This window comes from Sylvia atricapilla, chromosome 6 (assembly GCF_009819655.1).
Source record: "Sylvia atricapilla isolate bSylAtr1 chromosome 6, bSylAtr1.pri, whole genome shotgun sequence".
Lineage (NCBI taxonomy): Eukaryota > Metazoa > Chordata > Aves > Passeriformes > Sylviidae > Sylvia > Sylvia atricapilla.
The window spans coordinates 50,728,222-50,753,057 of NC_089145.1; the positions used below are offsets into that span (position 1 = coordinate 50,728,222).

At 36.2% G+C, this 24,836-nt stretch overlaps 1 protein-coding gene across 3 annotated transcripts in view; it reads left to right on the top strand.

Moving 5' to 3' along the window:
• RPS6KA5 (ribosomal protein S6 kinase A5) overlaps positions 1-11,954 on the top strand; it is a 70,432-nt gene extending 58,478 nt beyond the window's left edge. For all 3 annotated transcript variants that reach the window (XM_066321913.1, XM_066321914.1, XM_066321915.1), the window contains 6 exons: positions 215-308; positions 2,519-2,689; positions 6,023-6,214; positions 6,815-6,974; positions 7,820-7,983; positions 8,956-11,954. In XM_066321913.1, the coding sequence (XP_066178010.1) occupies positions 215-308; positions 2,519-2,689; positions 6,023-6,214; positions 6,815-6,974; positions 7,820-7,983; positions 8,956-9,195 (1,021 nt within the window). In that variant the 3' untranslated portion in view covers positions 9,196-11,954. The remainder of the gene's footprint in view (positions 1-214; positions 309-2,518; positions 2,690-6,022; positions 6,215-6,814; positions 6,975-7,819; positions 7,984-8,955) is intronic.
• Positions 11,955-24,836: the final 12,882 nt, after the last annotated feature.

Below are 24,836 nucleotides of genomic sequence, written 5' to 3' on the forward strand. Positions count from 1 at the left end.
CATTAAAAACATTGTTTGAATTTGGTGTGGGTTTTTTAATGGACTAAATTGCAGGGTTGTGGGGAGAGTTTTTCTCCACTTTTAATATGCATTTAATTGTGTTCAAGTGTTGTAATAGTAAAAAAATACAGATTGCAAGCAGTTAAAAAATAACACTTGGAATGTGCAATTTGCTCAGTAAAATTGGTACAAAATGATTGCTCAATTTTTCCAGAATGGAAGCCAACACCCAGAGAGAAATAACAGCTCTGAGACTCTGTGAAGGACACCCGAATGTAGTGAAGTTACATGAAGTTTTTCATGACCAGGTATTTTGAAGAAACTGTAATCAGCACCTACCAAACGTATTGCCATGTGTTTTCCCAAGAACTTTTTGGACTTAAGCATACTGTAACTATGGAGGCAACTTTTTTCTTAGGGTTTTTGACTAGTCAGTATAGAAAATGAAGCAGAAAATCTGCATTCAAACAATCTTGTAGTTACTCTAGCAAATCAAAATAGAACATAAAAATTAGAGGCTCAGATTCTGTTCATTGTTCTGTTTGGTCTTTGTTTACCATCACACAGTGTGTTCATGGCCCAATTTTTGTATCTATGATACTGAAATGTATTATCATCTTTTCCCCAGGGTCATTATAGATCTTAAAACAGTATTTGTGAATTAATTTAGAAATGTTGCATATGAAGGTTATATATCTGGTATATTTTCCTACACGTTGGTAACTTAATGGAGACAACCAAATAGCTTGCCAGATTACCAAATATGAAAGTAGAGCCTCTATTTGAAAATCTGTTAAGATCAGTTTATTTAGATACCTTAATTGTCAGTTTCCTTTAATGTAATATAAACTACACAGTATGTAATAAACAATAATTTGATCTGAATTGGAAGTTGGCCCTGGTTTGAGCTAGGGTTTTGGACTAGATGTACTGTACAGCTCCCTTCCAACCTAGACTACTCTGTGGTTCTGGTCTGTGATTTTGCATTGGAACAAGGGGTCTCTTGCCTCTCCACATATCCCAGTCTGTCCCTGTCATGCTGCTTGTACTGGGACCAGCAGAGAGCTCATGTGGAGCACTTTAAAATTGGCTGAGAGGATCCAGCATCTGTACTGTAATTTGTACAGTAGTGTACACATGTGTAGAACAAGACATTTCTTTCAGTTTTGTTTGAGTAAAATGAATATACTAAATCTTAAAACAAAAAAGGTTCTCCAGACTGCCACTGAACAGGCTGCTCTCAACCAATAAACCCACTGTATTTTTAGCTACTTCTGGTAGCTCCCAGGTGTTACCTTTCAGATTATTTACGCTCAATATTCTGAAGACCAAAACTGATGAAAATCTTCTAGTTTTGACCTTTCTGCAGCTTGTCTTAATACAAAGAAGTTCCAGTTTTTAACTTGCTCTGATACCAGTCTGTTCAAATTCCACAATTGTATTCCAACCATATAATATTGGGTTGCAGTCTCTTGGTGAGCCAGAAGTTTCCTAGTGAAAAAGTCTCTTTATCCTTTCTAACATCCCTGTCAGATATTCCCAAGGCATGAAGAAAATTTCCAGGAGGGGATATTCAAGCACTGCTAGACACCTTGGTTGTTCTAAGAAATGTTACTGTTTTCTGTCCACATAGCTTTGCTTCTGTTCTTTGGTATCTAAAGTGTGCACCTTGTGACTGTTGCTTTGAATTCCATTTTTGGCCGCTTCCCAGAACTTTTTTGCTCTGCTTGCAAATAGTACTTTTGTTACTGTCATTTAGGGGAGGGAAGGGCTAGAAGCCATGGCATGCCCACGTCCATTGCCTTTTGAGAATGCTGACTTCACTTCCTTGTTCTGAGAAGTCTGCTGTTTGTTTAATGGCAAGACATCTGAATTGCAGTTAACTGTGTGCCAGTGTTGTCTTATAATCAAGGAAGCCCCTGCTTATTGATTGCCTTGAAAAGAGCAGCCTTCTAAAAACCCATTGCTTTTTTAATTTAAAAAAAATGCTCTTTAATTTTTGGCAAGATGTCTGTTGTAATTCTAATGATAGAGTACTTTTGGCTACTACTCTGTAAGGGATGAAATCACAGGTTCTAGATAATCTTTGATTTCAGAGGTTAAGTTTCAGGTTGTTTTTAAAGGATTTTGTAACATTTAAGTGGTTAACTCCTTACGCATATTAATAGATACATGTCCTATATCAGAACTGGCTTAAGCAGCAAAAGCTTTTTCCAGCTTTTCTTGTTAGCCTAAGCCTTTTCATCTCCCTAGAAATTTATCCATTTAGCTGGTGGCATTACATTTTTGTTAATAAATGTGGGTGCACATGGGGAAGACATTATTCTTCAGTTTCAACAAGACTGATGGGAAAAACAATATCTGAGATTTGGGGGTGTTTTGGCTTTCCAGATTACTACAAGCAGCAGTGCTGTTTCTTCATACATTGAGAACCTGTCAGAATAGCACCTGAGTGAATGTTGGTTTGTAATTAATTAAATTGTTAAATTTCTAACATGCTATGTTTTTATTGTTTCAGCTTCACACGTTCCTAGTAATGGAACTGCTGAAGGGAGGAGAATTGCTTGAACGTATTCAGAAAAAGAAACATTTCAGTGAGACTGAAGCCAGTCACATTATGCGCAGACTTGTTTCAGCAGTGAGCCATATGCACGATGTAGGAGTAGTCCATAGAGATCTGAAACCTGAGGTATAGTGACTTGTGTATATATGTGTAGACAATAAGTTATTAAATGTCTGGAATGAGATGTATCTCTGTTTCTCCTGCCTTTCTTACAGAGCTTCCCACTTCTGTATTTTTAATTAGATGTTACCACTTTAGTTAGCAAATTATGTAGATGTTTTTCTGTTCATAGGTAAAAGTAACTGTTAGGAAACATTTTTAGTTCTGTAAGCAATCTCTGCTCTTAACTTGTTCAAAAACATACTTTGCCTATTTGGGGACATTTTTCACTAGCATGTTTATTGTGTGAAACAATTCATAAGCAGAGCTAGGTTGTTTGGGTATTTCGCCTCTACATTTCCACCTTTTGTTTGATCTTAATTTCCTCAGTAGGGCTTATTTTCTAGTAACTACAAAATGAGCACTAACAGAGATGTGTGATTTGAGTTCAGTGAGTTCAATAGTTTCCCAAAAGAAACAATTTATTAATATCTGTTTTTCTGTAACTTTTTTTCTGATATTTTTATTGTGCAGCAACATCGTACCTTCTTGTCCATTCAGTTTACTATTAAAAGACTGACCACTGGATTTGTTCTGCTTCTGCTTCCTGGTGCCAATGTTTTCTTGGGTGCTTTTGCTAGTAATGGGTTGGGGTGTTTGTTTTCTTGAGCCTGAAAATAGTGTAGATTAATGTTGATTCATCTAGTAAGGATTTTATATTGTAGGGTGATTACAGCCATGATACCCCAAGAAACAGCTGTTCCTTTTGTAGCTGGAGTAACTGATAAAGAAGTCTTATAGGTCTTGCTAGTTGTCTTTGTAAAACAATCCAAAATATATGAGTTTGAAAGAATCTCTGTCCTAGGCTCTGGTTGTAAGTACAGTTAAAGAGGGACTTTTGAAATTCTAATGTGTGAGTTGAAAAAGTCATCAGAGAAACTTTTGCCAAGAGTCACATCGTGAGGGTAAGAAAACAACTTGTGAAACAAGAATTATTGAAAGGATGAAACCAACCTCTCTATCTCTCTTCAGTTCTTAGGTTTTTTTTTTTTTGGTTTTGTTTTGTTTTTTTTTGTTTGTTTGTTTTTGTTTTTTGTTTTTTGTTTTTTGTTTTATCCAAACTTTGAATATAAAGGCACAGTAAAGCAGAACTTCAACTGCATGGTAAATTAGGCAGTCTTCAATTCTACATTATGTTCAAGAACAGAAGTCTGGGAAGTCCAAGTAATGAAGGGTTAGCAAACAGCTTACAGAATCCATTGCCTCCACAAAGTTGGAGTTAACCTGCTTGTTTCCTTCCTGCTTGTTTTGAAAGTTACTATTTTAGGTCCTGACATGAACTTAGTATGGGATATTCAGGTTTCTCAATATAGATATGGTTAGTGCACTTCTCTGTAAAAAGATGTAGGAAATTCTGTTGCTTTTCTAAGAATTGCAGTCAGATTATTTTTTGATGTTCAACTTTGACATCTAATGTGCTATTGATAATTCTGTTTTTGAAAGTCTGGCTAGTTAAATGTAACTAAGAATGAGACTTTTTGAACTTCATGGACTGGAAGATTTCTGTTTAGCAGTAGTAATTAGATCACATATGTTGGTCTACAGAACAGAGGAAAAGTACTGGATAGAAAATAGAGAACTCATAGGAATGAAGAGTTTGTACAGCATATGTGACTATATTTGGAGCCTCTGAATAAAGGATTTGAGGACTGTTTCTGTGAAATGATAATGTATCTGTAAACTGTGTTCTAAAGGTATTACAACAAAACATTACAAGTGAGAAAGGATGTTGTTTATATATCCTAAAATGTATTTGAAATATAGCTGTAAATATTTGGGGATGGCAGGGTTCTGAAATAAACTTTATTTGCCTAATTCACAGGAATACCTGAACCTGATGTAGGAGACTTGGATTGCACCTTTCTTTCCATGCATAACCAAATGAATTTTTATCATAAGAAAGGTCTTTTAAAACCAATGTTACTCATTTCTTATTTACTCATAGACTATGTAACATCACCATAGAAAAAAGACTATTAAATTAATCACTTATCCTTGTTGTATGAAAATTTTTGCTGAAATTAGGCTTCATTTTGATTAATTTACACAACAATTAAAAACTGACTTTTCTGAATGTGCAATAAACCATATCAGCAGTACAGAAAGCAAAAATACTAAAATACTGTTTTGTAGCAGCTATTTTTTGTATCCATAATGAATGCTCTCAGGTTCTCCTTATTGATCTGCTGGCAGTCTAGCAATCTTTTTTTTTTACCCTTGTTAATGAGTTTGAAATTAATTAGTTTATGTGAGTCATTCACCTTTTGTTTCACAAAGTTAGATAGAACTTTAGGATTTCTAATATTGAGACTTTTCCTAGCATTCATAGGTTGAACAGTAAAGGCAATAGCAAAATGATGCTCTTCTCTCAGAAGCTGAAGGGAAGACTCGAATTAGCTTATGATTCATCCTGGCCTCAGACAGTTTTTCTGTGACTTAGCTTCCCTCTTCTATCTTTCTTGGCAAATACATATACTCAAGGGAGAAAAAAGAAGCAGATTGCCTTACATTTTCCAAACTGATAACAACTTGTCTGTCTTCAAGTCCAAAGTGTCACATTTCAGTGTGTGAAGCTGGAATTCTCAGGGACTGTTGTACTAATGTCTCTGTCTTGGTGTAAGGAGTAGGTTTGTGGTTGGACTGTTATGTGACCTTCTTCCAGAGCACATATCCATACTGGCTTTGCCAGCCCTGCCAGACAGCTCTCAGTGGAGCCTCTGAGCTATTGGTGCACTTTCTAACACCACTTCATACCAAGTTGCACTTTTTTACCACTGTCCTTCACTTTCAAATGACTCCTGTGCATTATTGTCCTCATGGCAATACCGTGTTACCACTTGAGTACCAAAGACTATTCAGTCACAAGACAGAACGAGCAGTGGGAATCCCCTACACGAGAAAGCTATTGTTTACAACATGCCAGAAGGAAGTGGAAGCTTAAGACAACTTGCTTTTGTTTGAGGAAGAAAGCAATTCTCCCATCTCCAGACATGTTGATGTCTTAGGTTTTTTTTCTTGTCAGTGTTCCCAGAATTCTTTTCTCCACCATTCTCTGCTGTATATCCATTTTCATTAGGAATCTCAGAACTGCCCTGACTTGTAGGTATGCAGGGACAGGTAAACACATCACATTTTGTACAACCCAGAGTGTTATTATTTCTGCTTCTCTCTTCACCCAGTGTCTCACAATTCACCTTTCCTCTAGATAATGGAAAATTTTCTGTAGTGATAGAGGCAGTAAAAAAATTATAACCAATTTTATACCCAATGCAAATATTGATTTTTGTCTTCGCTTTTCAGAATTTACTATTTACAGATGAAACTGATAATTCAGAAATAAAAATAATTGATTTTGGCTTTGCTCGTTTAAAACCACCTGATAATCAGCCTCTTAAGACTCCGTGTTTTACTCTTCATTATGCTGCCCCAGAGCTCTTGAATCACAATGGTTATGATGAGTCTTGTGATCTGTGGAGTTTGGGGGTCATTTTGGTGAGTGAGGTTTTTAACTATAATTTTATTGTATGCATTTACTTTTTGTTAAAATGCAAGGGACTTGAGATCATTTCAGACATAAATTGGGTACATGCTGAATTCAAGGGAGGTGAAAATACTGCGCACAAATAATATGTTCCAAAGATAGATCTTTTCCAGGAGCAGAATTTTTTTCTTACCAAGTAGGAAATAAAATTTAACATTTTTGGGAATAGAAAAATTACTTGATACAGTCAGCTTCTCAAAAAGATATATGCTTGTTAGGAGATTTTACAGGCATCCATATAATCTTTGTACAGTTTCAGTTCAGAGAGGGGCTCAACCTGTATTTTGATTTACAGAAAATTAGTTTCATTAGATGTAAGTGGGGTAGAAATGTATTTTGTTCTTAGTTTCTTGGAATAGATGAATTGTTTTTTCTAACAAGGGCTCCAGAGAAAGTCTTATATATTTTAAATTTTCTATAACCTGAAAGTTATGCTAGGCCAAGTTTTGTTCTGTAGCATTGGTGATGCAAACAACAGCCCTTCATAATTAACAGCAGAGCTGTCTATAAATATGCTATGTTTCTTAATGCTGCTTTTGTTCTTGTGACAGTACACAATGCTGTCAGGGCAGGTACCATTTCAGTCCCAAGACAGAAGTTTAACATGTACCAGTGCATTGGAAATCATGAAGAAAATAAAAAAGGGAGAATTTTCCTTTGAAGGAGAGGCTTGGAAAAATGTTTCTGAAGAGGCTAAAGAGCTAATTCGAGGTATGTATTTACAAGTATTTAATGTACTTTATATTTTTATTTAAAAAGATAAAATTTTTGTACACCTAGCAGAGCTTTCTAATGTGGTAAGATGCTGATAAGGTTAGTGGGGTTAGAAGGAACTGAAGAGCATCAGAAAAAATGAACTCGCTTATATTTAAAAACAGAGTTTTTCTATCATGTTATTTTTGCTTTTCTAAAAGACCAAAACAGCTTTATGAGATGTCTTAAAAGCTGAGCTTTTGCATAAAAATGAATTTATTACTTTTTCTTTTCCAATGGCTATTTTTTAATTCCTATACCAAGACTAACTGCGTTTCTGAGCTTCATCATTGGCATTTGCTGTGCTTTGGTTCTCCTAAGCTTTTGAACATCTAATTATGTTTTCATCATGAGTTAGACACCTACCTTAATGCTACTTTGCTGGAGGTCTGAATTTCTGTAGAAGCAGACTTGTAAGGTATTTTTCTGCAAAAAATGTAGAGATTTCCAGATTCAGACTTGAGTGAATGTGCAGGGAATCTGAGGCTTACTCTTTTGAACTTCATCCTAGACAGGTTTTAAGTGAAGAAATTATTTAGTAGTTCTGAGTTTGTGTGAAGTGAGATGTGAGTAATCAAACAGTTAAATATCAATTTTTTTGCTTTTAAGATTCTTCTGGAGAGTATGATAGTATAACATAGTGTAAGCCTTATCTAGGATAAATATTGGCATAGCTAGGATAAACATTGACATTAGTTACTTATCAAAGCAATGCATGAGATTTTATTAAGAAATATTTACATTTTCTATTGACCAGAGATAAATAGCTGGCAGTTTTAAAGAATGTAATGTGTTTGTATTAGGACTTCTTACCGTGGATCCAAACAAAAGAATTAAAATGTCCAGCCTGAGATACAATGAGTGGCTTCAGGATGGCAGCCAGCTCTCATCTAATCCTCTAATGACGCCGGATAACTTAGGCTCTTCAGGAGCTGCAGTGCACACATATGTCAAAGCCACTTTCCACGTAAGTTCTGAGAAATTTTGTCATATCCTATGTTTTGTAATGTGTCATCTAGGTGTGTATGTTTTCTCTTAACAAAAGTATTTATCTGTCCTTATAATTCAGTATATGCTTATAGCTGGATTTTTTTTTTCCTTAATAACATTTCCTCATAACATCTCTGATGGAGTACATGAAAATATTAACGATAAAGCAAGAATAAATTTCTTGAAGATATTTATATTCATGAGGATTTAGGCATTGAGTGCTGCTCTTCAAACAGCTAATAAAAATATTCTGTTTCTTAGGGAAATCTATTGAAAGGTCTTCAAACTTTTATTAAAAAAAGAGAACCAACTTTATATTTTAACTTAAGTTAACTGTTTGGCTTTAAGTCCTTATGGTTACTAAATTGAGGTAGAATTTCTGGAATGTATGTAGTTTGTGTTTTTTATATCGTGGATGCTTTTTTAGTGGATTTGCCTGTCTGCTATTGTATATTTATTAAAATAATTTGAACTGCAGCTGTATTTTACAAACATAGTGTCGATTCTCATTATACCCTCTACAGAGAATAAACCAAATTGGAGCAGATTTAAGCTGAAATGCTTTTATGTGGGTGCTTTTTAGGAAGGAGAGAAAAGCAAAGTAATTGTTTCTTGGAGAGGTCCTGATAATGCAATATAATTTTGCTGACAGAAAATCCATAATTTAACAGTGTCCTCTCTGAAAATGTAGTGGTAAATAGGTTAAGGCATAATAAAAACTACTTATAAAGCAAAAAGAGCAAGAAAAGGAAGATGCCAATCAATAATGTTAGGGTTTGACTCTTACATACCTGTGAAGGCCTGTAGAGTCATTGATGCAGCTACAATAGGAGCCAGTCAAGAAATTACATTTTGTTTTGTGATGTACCATAGACCATTCATAAGTGATAAGGCATAAAATGTGTTAAATCTCTTGAAAAACTTAGAATTACCTTTTCTTTTTAAACAGGCCTTTAACAAGTACAAAAGGGAAGGATTTTGTCTCCAGAATGTGGACAAGGCGCCTCTTGCAAAAAGAAGGAAAATGAAAAAAACAAGTACAAGCACAGAGACACGTAGCAGCTCCAGTGAAAGTTCCCATTCTTCTTCCTCTCATTCTCATGGTAAAACTACACCTACAAAGACATTGCAGCCCACAAACCCTACAGACAGCAATAACCCAGAAACCATCTTCCAGTTCTCCGACTGAGAAGCAGAGAATATCCCATCCTGAGGCGTTCAGTGGTTATAGACTTGGCAGTACCTGTATTGTCTTCTCCTGCCCTTCCTCCCTGTGGCTTACAGGCTGCTACAGGAAGGCGTCTGTTGCTTTAGAAATGTATTTTAGTCATACCTTTCTAGCTTTGTATTTCCATACCTTTCCTTTTAGCATTGTTTGGTATCACTGGATATAGTATAATACTGTTATACAACCAACATTGTATTCTCTGAGGGCTAAATTACTGGTGTGCAGTCAAGCTCAAGGTAAGTGGCTGTGCTGCTCATGGTACCGCTTGGAAGAAGACTGTTCCTCAGTGTCACAATCTTCCTCCCAGTTTCTTCCCCACTGCTCAAAGAAAGGAAAGCTCTGTAACATATGTAGAACTTCGGGATCTTCTGCTCTTACCCAGCTCTGTGAAGAATGTTAGAGAATTTGATTCTTCATGCTCGTAAAGAATCATTGGTACAATGCACCAAAGCAGTGTACTACTTTAAAGCCTTTCAAATTTTTGGTTACATTCTGTCCCATTTATTTGAGTTTTAAGATCAAAATGAAGCAGTATGGAACTCTTGTTTTGTTTGAAAAATAACTCCATATATCTTGTTCTAAACAACTGAAAATAGCAGTCTTAGATTTTTTAAATTTATTTATTTTTTTTAAACACTTCAAGGGTAAAAGGTATCTGATAAGGTGAGATGTCTAGTACTGTGATACAATAATTTTTATTTTTTGAAGTTATTAACTTCTAAAAGATTTTACAGATTCTAAAATGTAATTCTATAAGAGAAAATTAAATTTCATATTTCATGCTTTGAAAAACAATCACGTTAAAATACCTATTTCAAGATTTAATTATAATTTATATTTTCTTTTTAATAACACAATAATTTAAAAATGCTAAGATTTTTTGAAGATGAGAAAACTCCAGTTTCAATGTTTGTTATTATAGGGTCCATAAAAATGCATACCAAGTTATTTGAATTTTGCATTGTGCAAATATGGCAGTCTAATAGTGACTGTAAAATATTAGAATATATGTTTTTATTTTTTTGCACTTTATAGCATCCAAAAGAGATGTTTTAGAATAAAGTGCACTCAGATTTCTCTTCCTACAAGGTGCTGAGCACTGTTTTATTGGGCTGAATGACCTGAAATCCACCATCTTTGGTGGTTGTGGTCATTGTGAAGGAGAATTCTCTACTTTGCAGGAGTGAATCCCTGTATATTACCCACTGTTTTCATTCCTTACTGTAAAATGCAAAGCTCTTTCTATCTTGCTTTTACATTGTATATAACAAATACTAGACCTGGGCACCTTGTGTAGTGTAGATGTTAACAACTTATGCACTGGGAATACTAAAGGGAAATTATATTGAACACTGTGCTTCACAACTTGTTCACTGTGGTGTTCTACAGTGAAGTATTTCCTACTGTGATAGTATAGTATGTAAATAACTGTTTGGAATCATAAATGTGACTTACAGAAACATCAGCATAAACTTTTAAAACAGTATATTTTATAAATTTATGGAGAGCTCTTTTATAGCTTGTATTCTCACTGACTAGGGGTAACTTAAGTGCTAAAGATGACTCCTGTTTTGCAAATGCTTACGTGTGTAAGTTTCCACTGAAGTCAGAGAGGCTCCTTGTCATATGCCTAAATTTGTGTGATGGAAGACTAATTGACTAGAGGATTTTGTTAACAGCTGTCTCTATCCTAAAGTAACCTTAATCCAAACCCTATGCAAAAAAAAAGCTATAGAAATTGTTTATATCAGTGGTTTTATTTATAGAATTATATCAGATATCAGTATTGACAAATACAATACATCCATGTTTACAGGGATTGTGTGTATCAAAACAAGGCTTTGTAGCCCAAAATGTTTGTTCTGTGTTTCTTTAATATAAATAATGGCATTCTGAGGTTTTGGAATTGCTCATGTGAAATAGTTTACTACTTTCTTGATGTGAATGTCAACAGTAATTGCAGCATTAATTTCAGGTTGATGTGAATATTGAGATTTGCACTGTTTATGTAGACGTAGTATATTTAAAGATCAGTCTATGTGCTAATAACACAACCAATTTTAAGTGGCTGATGTTAAAGTATTGAAAAATAATTGTCAATGTAATATATTCAGGTTTGCTTTCTGAATGCTCTCTTTGGAAGTAATCTCAATAGTGAACATGGCTCATTTGTAAAAGAATACTTTTCCTCTCCCAAATAAACTTGCTGTAAATACAACAAACAATCCACCATTAATACTTGTTATGCAGACAGTATAAGTGAATTGGGAGATTGGAGAACAGGTTGGTTGTAAAGTTTGCACTTTGAGGAGTTTGTGGATCTTGTCTTCAGGATGAGGACAACTGCAAACAATTTCAGTCTGATTTCATTTAAGTGGAAGAAACTTTTGGATACCAGGGGGATTTGGAATATTGTGACCCAGCCTAACTTAAATGTTAGGAACACAGAACAGTTGTTTCCCTGTTGGGAAATTTAAGCTGTTTCTTGACAAACTGATCGAACAAGAATGTTTGCACTAAACAATAGATAACAAAGATACTAAGTACTAGAGAAAATGGCTGTACTGTCAATCTTTTTTTCTACACAGTTTTTGAGAGACTGTTGTAAGACTGAAGTTATTAGAATACATCACTTGTATCAAAGACAACTTTTATAGCTGAATATTCATGTGTCCTCTTTGTGCTCTCATGGTAGTTGTTTAATAAAAATTTTAACCCAAGGTATTTCTTTTGGGCAGGGCTAAGTACATTTAGGTATCACCTTGTATTTGCTTTGGAGCAGTTACCCAGGGTAGCTGAAATGTTTGTGACCTCTGACTGCCTGCTGCCTCCAGGCAGAGCTCTTGAGGAAGTGTGTTTAACACTAAGCTGTCTGAATTTTTAGATTAGCATCTTTACATTAACAACTGCTGATGTACATACACATTGATACATTGGAACTTGAGTTGTAAACTAGGCAGCTCAAGAGTAAGTTTACTTCTTGTTCTGATGTCTCTGCAGGAGAGTATCAGTGTTTTAATCTCTTGACCAGCCTGGAACTCAGGGTCATATAAAGACCATGAGCCATGTTTTTCATACTCAACCACTGTTTCAGATTTGAAGTGTACGAATTAATCTTCATTAGTACTATAAATACTTTATATTGTCTTGGTGAAGAGATGTTACACTGTAAATTATGTGTATACTTGGATTAAGTTTTCTTCACAGTGCTGCTATACCTCAATCAGCTTTAATGTCTAGTAATGATATCTGTCTGCTGTCAGAAATACAGTGCTGTCAGCAGTGTTGTAGGCAGATTTGTGTGAAAAGTCAAATTTCTTATGAGTAAAGACTTCAATTAGTGTGGGTTTTAATCTGATCTTGAAAGTACTCAATATCTGGTAAAATCGTTTCTTTATAATACTTCTAGAAACAAAAATCTTTGTATTAGCAGGTAATTCTGCTAAAGCATTTAAAGAACTATAAAAAAATAACATGACTTACTGTTTCTCTGGCTTAATGAAATTTCTATACTTCAAGGAAAAGAATCAGTGTATTTGGCAAATGTATTGTTCACTGCTGTGAAAAAAACCCCATTAAATACTTCATGAAACAGTTGGGGGTGAGAATGGATTGGCGCTTCAAATTTGCTCTGCTGATGGATGTATTTACTCAGCCCTTTTCCGTGGCTACTTTTCTGAACAAAGTAATGATTCCTACACAGCTATATCCCTTCTCAGTTGTCTGAGAACAGAATAATTCTCAGCAGAAAATGTGTTCATTGGTTGTAATGAAATGTGTCAAAAGCATCTTATATTTTTAATCTGTGCATGTGTTCTCTGCATGTAGATTCATGCTGTATTGCATGTCTAGGTCTCAATTTACATTAAGTAATATGCCTTGATTAAGAGAATTTATATTTTAAAAATGGGTACTGGACTCACACAGATTCAGAGGACCAGATAAGGAGGCTGCCACAGAACACGAAGAAGATTATAAAAAGTCAGAGGTGAGACGGTTCAGGGGAAGATATTTTCAGGGGTAATTTCTCCTCTGGCTATCTCCATGTGCATGTGTTATTCACTGACAATGAATTGCAAGCTTTCTTGCCAGTTGTCGAACATAAACATATTTCCTACCTCTGCAGGTCCCTGAGTATGTTTGTGTGGCTTTATAACATTTAGTTCATCATATTGAAATTATGTTTCAAGTATCATTCCAGGTGTTTTTAGTAAGTTAATGTTTTCATTCTTACCCCATGTGAAGTGGGAAAAGTGACAGTCTTTTTTAAAATCCAGCTTTGCATGGCAAACATGACATTGCCTTCCTTCAGTTGAGATAGTTGACTGAGTATTCTGGATTGAGAGAACAGAATATAACGTGGGTATTTCAGCTGTAAAGAGGTAGAGGGGCTTTGATCTTTGTCTGCCAGTGAGAAACACTTCTCAGTTTGGTCCTTTGGCCCACAAGGCACTGGATTCTCTAAAAGTAGAAGAAATGCAGAACTGTTCACTAGCTCTCACCTGCCATCACACACTTTTATATATCATATATTAAATAGATTCTGTATGTGCAGAACACCTGTGTAGAAAAGAAAACTCGGACTGATTCCTGTAGTCTGCACTAGAAAATAAAGTGATGCTTTCAATTACGTAGACCAGCTGAAATGGTCTCTTGTTTGTTGTGCACAGAAACTGCATAATGGAGAAATGCAAGAGACCTGCAATAATGTAAATTTAAAAAAAACCAACGTGTTTTGACAACCTTCATGTTCTGTGTGATAGGAATGGAAGACAGCAATTGGCTGGGAAACAATTATAAGTATTTAGGTAGAGATGCTATGGGCTGGTCTGACTAATACTTTATTCAGTGGTAGAAAGGAATCCATATTATTCATAAGTAAAATTGATTTTAAAAATTGGCAACCAATCTAACTCTATTTACAAGAGTCACGCAAAAGTCTGCTAAGTTCCTTTGAAATGCCAGTAGTAAAGGAAAGGATGACAAACTCTTCTTTAATTGCTTCAGGAACTGCCAAAAACCTAAGAGATGAAACTGCAAACTGATTGCAAACTTCTTACAGCTTTCTTAATACAAAGATATTTGTCCACAAATCCAGCATGAAATCTTAAAATTGGTCTAATTTATGTTCATCTGATTTTCCCTAGTTGTTCTTTTATTTTGGGAAATATGCAGTTGTGTTAGTATGACCAAAGGTCCATTTTTGTAAGTAGGAGAAAAATCAAAGGATTTAGGATTAGGCCTTGTGAATAACCAAAAATCTGTTTGGAAGGGTAACCATTTCAAAATCTGTGTGTGTATATATATATATATAATATATATATATATATAATATATATATATATATAAATTTATATATATATAAATGATACTTGCTGATAAAACTATGTCTAACCAAGTACATTTTATCTAAGTCATGAGTGTGATTTTGTGTGACATTCAGCTATGCTAAAAAAGCTTTCAAGTGTAAAGTCTTTGGAGTTTAGGAGAGTGAGAAGAAGGGGGGAAATTTAAAGATGATGCTGCAAAGAGGGGACAATGCTTGAAATTTGTCCCTAAGTTACTTGAGGTGACTAGTTACAGAGATATCATTGTATGGTCTGCAGAAGCTCACTCAGTACTAATCGTACATATGCTTTTTTTCCTTTAAAAGTATTACACAGTGGAGAAGAGAAACTAAATTCACAAGAGCAGCAAATACCTCAAAGCTTTTCTCAGGTGTCTCCTTAATGAGTTCTCATCCTTTATACAGATAACTGCTGTATATGCAGTTACTCTTGTTGAAGCTATGCCTGCTTGAGGGAACAGGAACCTGCTCTTTGGTGATGCGTTCACTGTAGAGGCATGCTACATTAGAGCTCAAGGTGCTGTGTCCCTGATGCTTTTAAGTTCAAGTGTTCATACAGTTCTGCTCAGTATGTCACCATGTCAGTCCAATTGGCATGCAGCTGTGGCAAGTTGGTTCAATTTTAGTGCTGCCAAATTAAAGAAGACTTGAGATCTACTTCAGGACCAAAGTGACAACAGGTTTGACTCTTAACATACATGTGGATTACAAGAATTAATAAAAGTTTGGCATTGGCTTTCAACCTTGAAAGTCTAAAGATGCTCCTGCAGCAAATATGGATGAATACAGATGTCTCTACAGTATTATCTCTCACCTGCAGAGAAAGAAACGTGTAAAATTGTTTCTTGCCAGATAAAAACTGTTGCTGGAGTCCTAGTAGAAGAAATCATCCCTAATTTCTACCTTTACCTTTGAAGCTGTGAAGGGAAAAAATGAATTGGTGACAGATTCTGACAGCTGGTTATAAAGGAGCAGGCTGTGTTAATTTGCAGCGAAAGGAACAGGGTGTTCTATTTCATGTGTCAGTGTGGGCAGGGAGTGGGGAGAGGGAAAGAAATGGGAAGAAGGGAATGCTGAGTGCAAATACATTTGCCTCACTGTAATTTATGGGACATTCTGGTTGCACACCATTGCTTTTGAAGGAGCAATGATCTCCACATTCAATAAAAATCTTTTTGAATGAAAAACCCCACACAGATTAATCTGACAACTTTTCTTTTTGGAAACAGTGCCACTTTCAAGTGGCAAGTACTGTATTGAGGATTTTGATTTCCTTATTTCCTTAATGCCAGTCATGAACAGATTACAGTGGAATTTTCTTTCTGACAAATACACACCTGTCTAAAATTCTTTGTCATGCCAACAAAGTGCAAAGCCTTGTGATAGAAGTTTATCAAAAAGCATGAGAATTTTTCCCAGTATTCAGAAAATGAATGAGGATTCTTGGAGTGAGTCTGGAGGAGGATTCTGAATTTGATGGGAAAAGTACTAAAAGAAAGGCTAATTTTGTGAATACAGTGGTGGAGAAAATACAGGAAAGCTGTGTTGTGGAAGACTGCTCAAGACTTATGGAAGATTAGTGGAACCAGATGTCAGGTGAATGCTCCTGTTTCTAGAGCTGTTAAAGCCTAACCATGAAGGATAGTGAGCCCAGCCTGTAGGTTAGTCTTGTCAGAACCACAGGTTTTAGGAAGATCTAGTGTTGGGCTTCTTTCTTGGAAGGTGCTTCTCTTTATTTGCAAGTCTCGTTAACCACCAGGGCATGATCAACGTTTGGCCAGTCAGACTCTTCCACTGTATTGGAATGATAACTGAAGGTTGTGATCTTCAGCAGCCTGTTTTCTTCTTCAGGCTATGGTGTTCAAAATAGGAAGAGATTTTTTTTGTTTTTGTTGCCCTACATTGTGTGGTTAACCACTGTGATGGCTTCAAAGTTAATGCAAAGCAATCTGGAGAAGTACATCATGTCATTGTTAACGAGTTGGCCTCGGGTTCCTGTAGGAGAAGCTCTTTCCAGAGCTGTGCACAGTGCAGAGCAATAGCATGGGTATCCCCTGTGATTGCTGGTGGTCTATATGTCCATTGCTCTTCCTACTCTTGAAGGTGTGTGTGCTGGGAACTCTTCTCACAGAAAAATGTGAAAAAAACAAACCAAACATCTGTGTGCTAGGCAGATTATGATACTTGGGTGAAGGCAGTTTTATTGGTAATAACCAGGGAGTTTATTTGTTGTTGCATTTTGCATGACTTCCCTGGCAGTAGGGAGAAGTATCTGAACAACTCTCTAAGACAGACTGATAGTATTTGAGCTATTACTGATCTCCAGCACTGTCAGGAACTTGGGTTAGGAGGAAAATGTATGAATATGTATGGTAAAAAGCTATGGTATAATGCATCATACCTAAAGAATCCTACATCTTTCTAGTATGCATTGGATTAAGTGGGTTATCCAGGTTTTGTTCAGGTTTTTCAGGGTATGTGTGTGTGTGTATGGTGTTTGCTTTTAATTACTACTATTTGTTTTTACTTCCCTTATTGTATACTTAGTTCTGTCCTGGCCATTCTATTTATGTTAACCCACTTATCTCTTTGAATTCTGTAGCCTTTCTGCTTGTCCTGAAAGGTAATATATGGGTATTTCTGCCCAAAAAGAACTGTAGTGTCAAGTGACCAATTTACAGAGAAAATAAAAGTATGAAAAAGGCTATGCAATAAACATTTTTTTTAATCAGTGTGGAAATACCCAGCTTAAATTGCACTGGTCATTAAATTCATACCTTATTCTTAACTCACAAACAGAATGAATAGTGTTAGAAGTACAAAAAGAACAGTTTTAAAAACAACTAAATAATTAAAAATTTTGGTCAGGGGAAATGAGTGCAAATCAATAGGTATGAGCTGAAGTAGCACCTTCAGACTTGTATCTAAATATGCTCTGAACAAGGTGCCAGATCTGGCTGACTGCCTTATCTTTTACACTTTGAAGCAGAGTTAGGTCAGCAGCAGGTAGGGGAAATCATCTTTGTCCTGCAGATGTGGAACTTCAGATTTTCAGACACCTGTACTCGGATCCAGCAGGAGCATTAAGAGGCTGAAACTGGCAGTTAGTCCCCAGAAGCTTTGTCTGTGAATCATCTTTGTGAAGATAGACAAAGTCCACAGGAGGATAGTTCACATCCATTTCCAACCAGCTGTAGTCACAGTAACATTATTGTTTTCTACTTGAGTTTTTATCAAGCAGCTAAAAAAGCGTATCTGCTGTTCTTACTTTATCTGTGCTGATAGACTGTTCTCTAGGGCAGTGAAGCAGACTGGAAATTATATTCTGTGGTTTCAGATGAATGCTAGACCTTTTGGAGACTTCTTTGATCATTGTATTTTAAATGAACTGTGTTTCAGTTGTCATCTCTGGAAATACCAAGTTGAGCTTTTCATAGAAAGGAACTATGACATATCAGAGGATATGAGGAGGAAAAAAAGAATTTTAGAGAGTCTCAGAAGCTGCAGTTTTTCTTTTGGCCTACAAGAGCAAGTGTTAAGCAGTAGAGTTCTGAAAGGTTGAGTTAGACCAGATAAGGTACTTTGTAGTGTGTAAAGCCAACTGAATATTGTAAGAACATCAGAAATGGAATGCTGAGTCAAACCAGTGGGACCAGCATTGCACCAGCACTCCAGTGCAGATTACAGTGTGAGCTACGCTGTGGCAGAATGATACTGGCTGCTTCGTCCTCAGTATTTTTTTCCATGATGCCTGGTGTTTTGTAGATGCCACTGCACAATGCAGGAAGGATTTCAGGGAATTTTCTGTGATTTCCTGACCTCCTGTATCAAATGTAAACCAGTTGTCTCTAGACAAATAACTTGTGTTTGACCAATTCATGTTGCCTGAAAAACATCCAGTCTTGTTTTGGAGATACCAAGACTGGAACAATCCGCTGCATCTCTGGTATTTAAACAAATAGTTAATTATTGCGATAACTTTTATAAAGTCTAATTTCTTATATAAATTACTTGGAGCGGGTCTTGTTTTGTTTTTTTTGTTTTCTGTGTTACTCTGTTTTAAAATACTGTCTTCTTTACATGATACATGATTTCTAGAACATAAAGCAAATTGTTTTTTGATTCTGCCAGTTGTTATGGCCAAAACTGGTGACTTGTCAGGTCTCTGAACTCATATTTGCTATGTAGAAATAGCAGCTCACACTTGTGTTACTGGGTCCACTTCATAGTGTTTCTGGCTAGTAGGTGTATGGATCTCTTGGAGTTTTCCCCAGTTGATCCTAGAAAGTCTCCATCTCCCCTCTCTGCTAAGGACTTTGCTTTTGGGGCATAATAATGTAGCCTTGTATTGTAGAGCAAATTTTCTCTTAGGGTCACATCAGGCTGGGCAGTCTGTGTTCTCCCACTGTCTTCCACCTTTCTTTGGCACATAGGCACGACCCCAGCGTCCTCAGGATGCCCCTGGTGTTCCATGACCTGTTCAAAGGCACAGGATGAGCCCCAGGGGAGCCACTCTTTGATTAAGACTATTTTGTAGTAACTCTGGATCTGCTGATTTTTTAAAGACTTCTCTCCAGTATTAACATAATTGAAACATCTCATTTAAATGCATGATGTTTCACTATTTCTAAACAGAGAACAAAAACAATTGCTGAGCACTCCTTTGTCACCAATGTTTTTCTTGCCTCTGGATAGTAATGAACTGATGACATTGCTACAATTATTCATTGTCTTCGGCAACTTTCTTAGCTATTTGTCGTAGTACTCACAACATACAGTATTTTTTGTTTATGTTTTAAGCTAGCTACAGGTTTAGAAATTTTCCGAAATTATATGTAGCTTTTGACTCCCTCTGGTGGTCTGGCAGTGGAGCTGGCAAATAGTTTTAACTATCGGTGCAACAAGCAACTCGTTTGAACGAGTATAACATTGTATTTTATTTTTACCCTTAAAAAATAATAAAAAATGGTACATGGCTGGTTTTCTATTTTGAAAAGTAGAGGCCTAATGAAGTGCAAACCCGTTGGATCTTTCTAAAAACATATAATTGCTATTTTTTAAAAATCCATAATACTGTTCTGGACACTGTTTTAGTAACAAAGTCAAAAGAATAGGAAAACGTCTTTGCTTCTGAGGTTCAGTTTGTCGAGGAAGAAATTATTTTTTGAGTTTAAGCTGGAGATTAGGCTACAATCTGGATCACATCTAATTTAGCTGAACTGTGTAAGTTTTGTTATTGTGCAAAGACAGTGCAGGATCCCTCTTCCCCTGCTTCCCTGTGAGCAGTGTTGGATACCAGTTTGAAATAGAGCAGGAAAGAGGCTTACCATGAGAGTAGCACAATGAAAGACCCATGATTAGACCCTACCCTGGCTTTTCCATGAATTTAAATGTAGCCAGAACACTTACCTGTAATCCTTAGATCTTTGAACAGGACTAAATTGTTTTGCACTAACACCATATAAAAGAAACAACAGATAGCATTTTTCTTCCCATTTTGTGTCCTATTTCTTACTACATGTTAATATCGCATAGCAAATTTACTGGCAGCATACCATTGTGAAAGTACAGTGGTGGAGCAAGTTGCAATTCAGATATAAATACATTTATTCAGCCTCTAAAAACAGTGGAGTGTGCTGTGTTTTCTTTTTTTTTTTAATTCTGGGAGGCGACTTTTTTTTGGTGTGTGTAAATATGTGCATTTGTGGTGCAGAGGATATTTCCAGGCACAGTGTGGCAGGTTTAAAATGTAGTATGAAACATTTAACTGGAAGAACATGATTTGAGTAGATACTGGCAGTTGAGTGACACTCTGTTGCCCTTTCACTGGCAGCTCTGGCTCCGATTTCATGAGTGGGCTTGGAAAGAACCTCTTTTGGAATCTGACTTTTTTTTCCCCAGCACATTTAGTAATTAAAGTTTGGATTCAGACAATCAATATCAATGACTGCTAGCCTCTGTCATTTATTAAAGACTGTGAATTAACATCAAAGGATTCCATAAAATAGTAAAAAAATCTGTTTGTCTGATTGCACAGGCATTAAATTTTCGGTATTAATTGCCCATTATCTCACAAGTACAGTATGAACTGAATCACTCTGAAGGCAGCAAACTACAAAATCGAAAGTCCATTGTGAGGAAAGCTTTTCAGGTTCCTAAGTTTCTTTAATTGTTTTGTGTATGATTTTAACTTTCAAACAGCCATAAGGGCTTAATGGTTTACATGATAATGTACATTTCAAGATGTAACTATTTTATCTCTTAGAAAATAAACTCATCTAAGTACAAAACCTTTAAATGTTGAAATAATTTGATAGAAGTTTATTTCACATTCTACATCACTGTCTTCCTTGCTATGAGGCAAGGGTGGCAGGTTTCATAATGGTCGTGTTGTCAGACTGTTGGTTTAGTGGACACTCTTCAGTCTCTCTTCCCTTCAAACAGCATGTTTATACTTGCAAAAAGGAGACAAATGTCACTGTGAAATTATTTCCTCAAACAATTTTCATATGGTCTGTTCTCAATTTCATAGAGATTACAGACTTCAGTAGGAAAGAAGAATTGTGTAGTTGCCTCCTTTTGCTAACAATGTTGCACTAACTGAAAAAAAAAAAAAAAGGCTTCAATTCCAGTAAAAGTTTTGCTTCCATAATGGTTATGAGCTGTGCTCTTCACTGTAGAGAAATTAATTATCACACTAATGAGTTTTGGCATGAGAATTTTTGCACTTCACATTTGAGAAAATAGCAGACGGTAGTAGGAGTTGATTATGATTGCCTTAAAATACAAATAGTATTTGAATTTTTGAATTGCATCTCTGATCACTTGCAGTAGGAATATATTTAACATTCTAATAGGCATTACAATTGATTTTAAGTGAAAGATAAATGATTGGTAAAATTACTATTTGTGCCGAGGAAAAGCTTTTTAATGTTTACTTTTTATTTTATTTTACTATGGATATTAAAAAAAAAAAAAGGAATTTTATGCTGTCTTCTGTAGCATCACATTCTCCCAAAATTATTTTCTTTCTCTGATGTGTACTATGGGTAGAAAAATAATTTTAATAATCAGCATTATGACTGGCAGTTTCAGACAAACCTTTTGGAATAAAAGCAACATACCACTGGTGAGTGTGCCAAACTAAAACCAGAGTAGTAGGTAAACTTGCATATCAAACACTTTTTCTTTAAACAGTGAATAACACTGGCCATTAAGCATTGCTAACCTTTGACACAAGTTGGCTGTTAATCTTGGATTCTTCCCTGCCAATTCAGTGGTGAATAGTATTTGTTTAAGAAGCCAAAAATTTGGTCTGGAATGAAAAACCCATTGACCCTGTAAGTTTGCTTGCAGGAGGTTTTTTCCTCTCCTCTGGGTTTTGAGCATTCTATTTTCATATGTTGCCTTTATAAATGAAAGCACTTTTTGAATTGGTTTTTCTAATTCCTTATTATAAAAAGTTTAATATCTTAGCAGAGATTAAAGTGCTACTTCATTTAAGTCAGATTATATTCTCTCTAACACTGTCACCATTTTAAAGGCCCATTACACCTGTTTTTTAAAGATCTGTGTGGAGCACTAGTGCAGAAAATTCCTTTACCAGGTTTATTTTCAGGTTATGAGAAGTATGAGAGTACCATATCAGTGTGTGTACTGGGTTTGTGTGGCCAGGTTTTGGTCGTGGAGGGCTTCTGTCCCTCACATCAGACAAAGCCAATGCCAGTTGGCTTCAGGATGGACCCACCGCTGGTCAAGGCTGAGTTCATCAGAGATGATAGTAAAGCCTCTGTGATAACATATAACCCATTTAAAAAGGAAAAAAAAGTTATTGCACAGATGTAATTGTGACCAGGAAGAGAGGAGTGAGAATATGTGCTAGGAACAGCTCTGCAGACACCAAGGTCAGTGCAGAAGGAGGGGCAGGAGGGGCTCCAGGAGCTGGGATTCCCCTGCAGCCCGTGGTGCAGCCCGTGGTGAGGCAGCTGTGCCCCTGCAGCCGTGGAGGTCAGTGCGGGAGCAGAGATCCACCTGGAGCAGGTGAATGCCCAGAGAAGGCTGGGAACCCTTGGGAACACGCTCCTGACAGGGACCTGCACACTGTGGAGAGAGAAGCCCACGTTAGGATTTGCTGGCAGGACTTGTGACCCCATGGGGGACCCACACTGGAGAAGCCTGTTCCTGAAGGACTGCATCCTGTGTAAAGGGAGCCACGCTGCAGTTCATGGAGAACTGTAGCCCATGGGAAGGACCCCACACTTTCTTCATGCCAAGCTCATGAAATTGCACTGAACAATCCACTGCTTCTCTTCCCCCTGTGTTTGGGGTGATTGGAGTGGGAGAGATGGCATAAGGCAAAATGATTGACCAATACGTCTTAGTTGCTTTTCCCGAATTTTGAATTTCCCTCCTTTTCACGAGGTATCTCTCTCTATTTGGTAGCCAGAAGCCTCACCTTCCAAGCAGAGTATTTCTAGCTAAGTATATGTATACTTCAGTCTGCCCCAACAGTGTAATAAATAGGCTATTTCCAGAAAACAACACTTTGTTTAAGGTTGAAAAAATAAGGAACATTTGACAAAATATTCAGGATCGTGCTGCTTCTCTCTGTTATTTTCATGCTATTCATTCCAAATCCATTATTGTATTCCATTATGGGTCATCTACTCAGTTGAATGAATCTTCTCAGAGCAGTCTTGGGTGTATGGAAGTTTCATTAATGTTACAGCAGATTTCCTAAGCATTTCAAAATGTGCTAATTCCTTTTGCATAGATGTCTCACTTCATAAATAGGAGCTGTTGAGATAATAAGCCTGATGAGCTGTAATGTAAATATTTTAATACTATTGCTGGTAGCTTTTAGTGAAATTATGTGATCAGTGCTAACAAAATGTGTTAGGATTGTTGTGAATCAATACGAATAATCTTCATAGGCAAATTAGCTCTTTTAGAAAGTTGAAATTTTAGTTTTCATAATCTTGTCTGTAAAAGAACTAGTAGTTATAATATCAAACATTTTGAATTATCATTCTTTTCCTCCCTAATTTTTTAACTTATCTTTTCTCCCCAGTAAAAAAACATGTTATAATCATGTTTTAATATTCTCTGGATCTTCTGAAAAATTATGTATGTGAAAAATGCTTTATTACTAATTTCTCTTTTTGATTTTGTTACATTATTAAATCCTCTCTCCAATCCTGCAGTACTCCATTGTAGTTTTAGACACTGTTATGTTCTGCTACCATTTCATTTCACTTTTAAAATCTGAAGAATATTTTGTTTGAAATGGGACTGTACCCTGAAGGTGGTATAAAAGCAACTTGACTAAGAGGCAAATTACTACATCTGAATTTTGTGTTATGCTTTTAATAAGACTGGGAATGAAATATAAATGACTTTAAACGCTGGAAAAGACATTTCATGGCTGTCATAGAGATGCAATGGCTGTGAATGTCTAAGGATGATGAAGGCAAAGCAAGATTTGTTGGAAGTTGTATTTATTACACGGAGAGTATAGCTGGGGAACACACAAGCTTTTAGTTGTGTAAGCCTGGCTCTGTTCCTGGTCAATCAGTGATTCAATGGAAACTACAGATCTTTAAAAAATGCATGCTGTTTCTCATGTTTCAGCTGATGATCAAAACCAAGCAAAACTTCAGAAAGCGCCTGTCTCTAGTATATGTGAACACACACTAACCAGCCAGTTGTTTAGAAATTCTGTTATGTGAACAGCTCTCACAATGCCCACAGGCAATGTCATGTTTACATTTAACAGATCTATTTATAGAACAGCCAGTAGTTTTACATTTGCCCAAATTTGACTTCTGACTTTGAGAACTTGTAATTTCTGAATACTAACATGTGCTAGATCCAGAGGAGTGCAATGAATGAATGTAAAAGCAAAAATTGCACCCTGCCTGAGTTTTGAATCTTCATCATCATCTGTGATAGTCATCCTCACAAACTCAACCAAGTTCCTGTGGCTTCACTGACTTCTCATTTCTATGGATTAAAAGAATTAATTTTACAAGTCTCCAGTATGACCCAAGGATGTGGAGCGCGAAACTAGAATAATTTGAATTGATGTTGCATGTAGCCACTGTATCTCTGCAAAACCTGTCCTTTATATCAATAGGCTTTATTGTGAAAAGTAAGTAGCAATTTGTGAGATTTTTAACACCAACTAGGCCTTTTTGCTACCTTTTCAGTGAAAATCAGTCATGGCTGCAGCTTTCCAAGGTGTGCATGAGTTTGT